At 35.1% G+C, this 4,628-nt stretch overlaps 1 protein-coding gene across 4 annotated transcripts in view; it reads left to right on the top strand.

Moving 5' to 3' along the window:
- LOC107884021 overlaps positions 1-547 on the top strand; it is a 32,339-nt gene extending 31,792 nt beyond the window's left edge. For all 4 annotated transcript variants that reach the window (XM_029488831.1, XM_016805295.2, XM_029488830.1 and 1 more), the window contains one exon: positions 283-547. In XM_029488831.1, the coding sequence (XP_029344691.1) occupies positions 283-323 (41 nt within the window). In that variant the 3' untranslated portion in view covers positions 324-547. The remainder of the gene's footprint in view (positions 1-282) is intronic.
- Positions 548-4,628: the final 4,081 nt, after the last annotated feature.

Here is a 4,628-nt window from a genome sequence, read left to right as displayed (position 1 = left end):
AAAACGTTGTTTTAAAAGCGACTTGAAACTATGTAAAAAAATGTTTCAAAAAAATTTACACTTTTTAAAATAATGAGTGTTCAATGATAAAAGAATAACCCGGTATGTGGTAATTACACGGGATGCCCTTTGAAGTGGTGGGGAACAAATAATATTAGGCACCAAAATCATTCACGCCCCACTCATTAATACTATACGTATATTCCAATACTAAATATTTCCATCAATTATTCCAAAACGCACCAATAATATACCTACCTGTTTATGTTTCTACATTTATAGACGATCCAGGTAAGTCCACTAATTCTATACAATATTTTTAATTTTATAGAGGAATATAAAAAAAAAAATAATGTTAATAAACGTTTTAAATTTATAATATGATTGTTGAATGATACATTGTGTACTTACGTTCTCGTGATAAATTTACAGATTGTTAGATTGTTATACCATAGAAAATAATATATCCTTTACTATATCACTATACTAGCTGATCCCGTGACCTTCGTTTCCCGGCAACCAATAATTATTATTATAATAGCTTCAAACCCATGGCAACCATTTATAAACAAAAATTTCTATATATATATATAAATATCTGATCCCGTTCAATTCGTTGCCCATTAAAATTGCCAACTCTATATGAATAATAATTCTACATATCACCATGGCAACCATTTATATACAAAACATTCCATCAGAAATTTCAAAATAATATATAATTGGTTTCCATTGTAATACGGAGACACACACCGACGAAAATCTCAAAATAAAATATAATTATGGTTGCTATGGTAATACGGAGATACACACCGACGAAAATCTCAAAATAATATATAAATGGTTGCCATGGTAACATGGACACACACACTGACACACATACATTAATTTTTATATATATAGATATAGATTATAATATAGTGTCTTTACAGTGTTAATCTTATTCAATTTTACATTTGTGTTTATTGTTAAAAAACAAAATATACTAAAGACAATAATACAATGTTTTTAGAACGAGAATTTTATTAAGCATAGATAAAGATACATTTTTTGGCGACTTTTAAGTTTCAATATATAGGCACGAATTTATGTTTGTTGAAATTGTTACAAATAAAATTAGTGTAAAATCAATATTTTATATGAAATGGTAATTATTAATAAATTACCCTATAAACATTATTAGTTTAAACCCTATACTAATAGTTTATGATTCATAACAATAATCAATTATAATTGCGTTTATATATTTACAGCTGTTAATGGTAAGCTTATTATTTTATAGTTAAACTATTTTATCTAAGTAATTTATAATAATTGTGCACTAAGGTATTGAGTCCCTACCTGTTATTCTAGGTCATTGACAAGACAATAAAATATACAAATAAGGGTAAAGTGCTAGCTAGGGTGCATGATATTTTCTGTCAATGTTGTGTTATTAATTATTTTTAACTCAGTTAAGTTAAGTTAATATGCATCGATATGAAAAAGTTAAAAGTTAATTTAATTTTTGGTGAACTCAGTTAAGTTAAAGTTAATTTTTTTTATACAACGCTAACGGAAGGCTTTTGTGGACGTCGTACTACGTCCAACCTTTGACAGTTACGAAAGGAAGCAAAAGAGCCAGAAACAGTCGGGTCACTGTTGGCGCCGTATATGGGTGATACTCCCTCTACGCCGGTTAGAAGTCATTCTGTCTGTCTGCGTCTGTCATACGTCTTTGGATGATGACTGCTGGCGGGGGCTGGGTCTGGTTTTTTCTGCGAAAGGGTGGCGGACAAGATTTGTCCACGGGAATAGGTCGACCGAAAACCTAGCTGAGTCTGGTGAATTCCGGGAGGTCGAGTTAAATCACGGTCGAACATCCCACTGATGATGGCCTTCTTGATCGGTGATCGGGGTAGTTCAGTACCACGGGTAGGAGGAGGCCCCGTTGGTTGGGTCTGACCAGCTCAACGCCCCCCTTCAAGGGTGCTCGCATGATCGTTCACTTGCGTGTGGGTGATCGTTGCCGGTAGGATTCGTGGTGGCGGTAGCCTTTGGTTACAGTGTGGTTTGCCTACAGAGGCTAGTGAACAGCTCACAGCCGGACCTGGTGGACATTTGGTGACTCTTGACCTATGTCCGTGGTACGGGGTTTCGGCTCCGGTGCTGGTGGTCCTTATGACAACCCGCCGTGGCTTAGGCGCTTCGGCGCCCCGCACGGGTGAACCTCTAGTACACCGTCTAAGCTAATACACAGTCTATAATAGTTGTAGCCGCAAGGCACCAAACCCAGGATACTCTTGTATGTGTGCGCGATCGGTTCTGGATTCGGCTTATCTCTCAGGACTTTATCCCGATATTGTAGCATTTATATAGGGTGTTCCAGCAGAAGCGCACAGTTTAAAAAGCCAGGATTTTTTTGTTTCTGGGTTGACAGCATTGTTCCAATGTTTTTCTTATCTTATAACATCCCCCATTTGTCATCGCAAAGCAGTTTTTGGTATTCGTCGTCGTGGAGAGGTTCACAGTTGAACAACGCGTAACAATAGTGAAAACGCACTAAAAGTGCGGAGAGTGGTTCGCGGAAACGTTACGAAAGCTTTGGACGATCTTCGGACGAAACGATTCACCTACGCGAGCGACTGTAACTCGTATGTCAGAAAAATTCGAGAAAACTGGCTCAGTTGTGGACAAGAAAGCCACTTATCAGAGTCCAAAGCTTTCGCAACGTTTCCGCGACACACTCTCCGCACTTGTAGTGCGTTTTCACTATTGTTACACGTTGTTCAACTGTGAACCTCTCCACGACGACGAATACCGAAAATTGCTTTGCAATGACAAATGGGGGATGTTATAGGATAAGAAAAACATTGGAACAGTGCTGTCAACCCAGAAACAAAAAAATTCCGGCCTTCTTAAAGTGTGCGCTTCTGTTGGGACAACCTATATATACATACGACTCATAAATACATACCGACTTCAATTAGTACCACGGAGATAATTTGGTCACGTTACAAAGTTATAACTTATAACCAATACAATATTAAACCAATGTTTATGAATTTAACTAACAATCGTGATATCAATTACCAAATACCTGGCGTTAACGGTTCAGATAATTTTGAGCTTGTCGGTGTGTTTATAAATCTTCTCCTACAGGTGACAACCACCAGTGTTGAGTGATATCTAGATAAATTGATCTAGATTCAAATTAAGTACCTTCATCTTATCTAGGTGAATAAAAAAATAAGTATCTAATTGGTGTCTAAGATTTAAATTACGGAAATCTACATAAATATCTAGATAAATCTCGTTGTGTAATGGACGTGTTTTTTTCAATGGTAGTTTACTCATTTAGTAATTTTATATAAAATATTATAATATTATCACAATACTATCTATATGAGTACAAAATAATAATAATATTTTCGTGCTGTTTTCTGGAAAATCTCAATAATATTGTATTCTATGCTGTTACCACAATTTTTAGATACCAATAATTTAATGTTCGATACCGAATTAATAATAACAATAGCAGTAAGACACCCGTCTGCCCGTTACTATCGTATATCAATTATCAATACAGATACCATAATACGGGTTATTCCAAGTTTATATAAGTTATAACACCGTGTACCCGACACCCGTATCGTCTACTGGTAATAATGTGGAAAACACTAAAAATAGTTCTCGCTTACCCTGTGTCCAACGTGAACAGCTTGATTTTCGCCGCGTTTGCCGCGTTTGGAACAGCATGGTCAAGAATATAAATCGTCCACACTCACCGCGTTTCCGCGTTCACGTTGGACACAGCATTAGTGTTTACTGAGTATAATAGTGGCCTATACTGCCAACAGAGTACAAACCGTTGAATGTGTTGAGTTATTTAAAATGTGTTGAGTAATTAATATTTTCAAAAAGAATAAAGTTTTATTTACTTATTTTTTTTGTACTTATTTTAATTTATAGGTAGTTTGAATTTAATATAAAAAGTCTATAAACTATTTTTTTTAAACCAGAAAATATATGTAAAGTAGTAATTACTAATTAGTACCTAATTCAACCATGATTTTGTGGTAGATGTATTTGTCATACATTGAAATTGGTTCTGCATACTCAGTGTACCTATTTTATACTATTTATTCATTAATTAATTTTGATACGAAATAAGCCTTTCTGATGTACTTCCCTTTAAATTACTAAACCAAGAATCCAATAGCATGTCAAGCATTAATAACAATTAACTATTATAATTTAAACATCTAGATAAAAAAATGTTATCTTCATGTTTATCTAGATAAAAATTGAATATTCTATCACAGAACAACCAGAAGGGAATCCTAAGGCTGATCGAAAAACCGTCCGACATGTCTAGAAATTAAACGTGCTGCCACGTACCAAGAAATTCCCTTTTTTTAAGTTTTCTGTGGTTTGTGGCTACACTGTTAATCTGCAATTCCACTCATAACAACAACAACAGCACATGGCTAACACCACGAACTACTACATAGGACTGGACACTGTATAAAATAAGGTGGCTGCAAAGTTGTACGGTGGTCGTACGTTCGCTATGTAGCTGCTCTCTGGTGGCATTTTTTTATACTGTGCTGTTGTAAATTATTTTATGTGATAAGTCGTGACTAGTC

Source organism: Acyrthosiphon pisum, chromosome A1 (assembly GCF_005508785.2).
Source record: "Acyrthosiphon pisum isolate AL4f chromosome A1, pea_aphid_22Mar2018_4r6ur, whole genome shotgun sequence".
Classification (NCBI taxonomy): domain Eukaryota; kingdom Metazoa; phylum Arthropoda; class Insecta; order Hemiptera; family Aphididae; genus Acyrthosiphon; species Acyrthosiphon pisum.
This window is presented reverse-complemented; position numbering and strand designations above follow the sequence as displayed.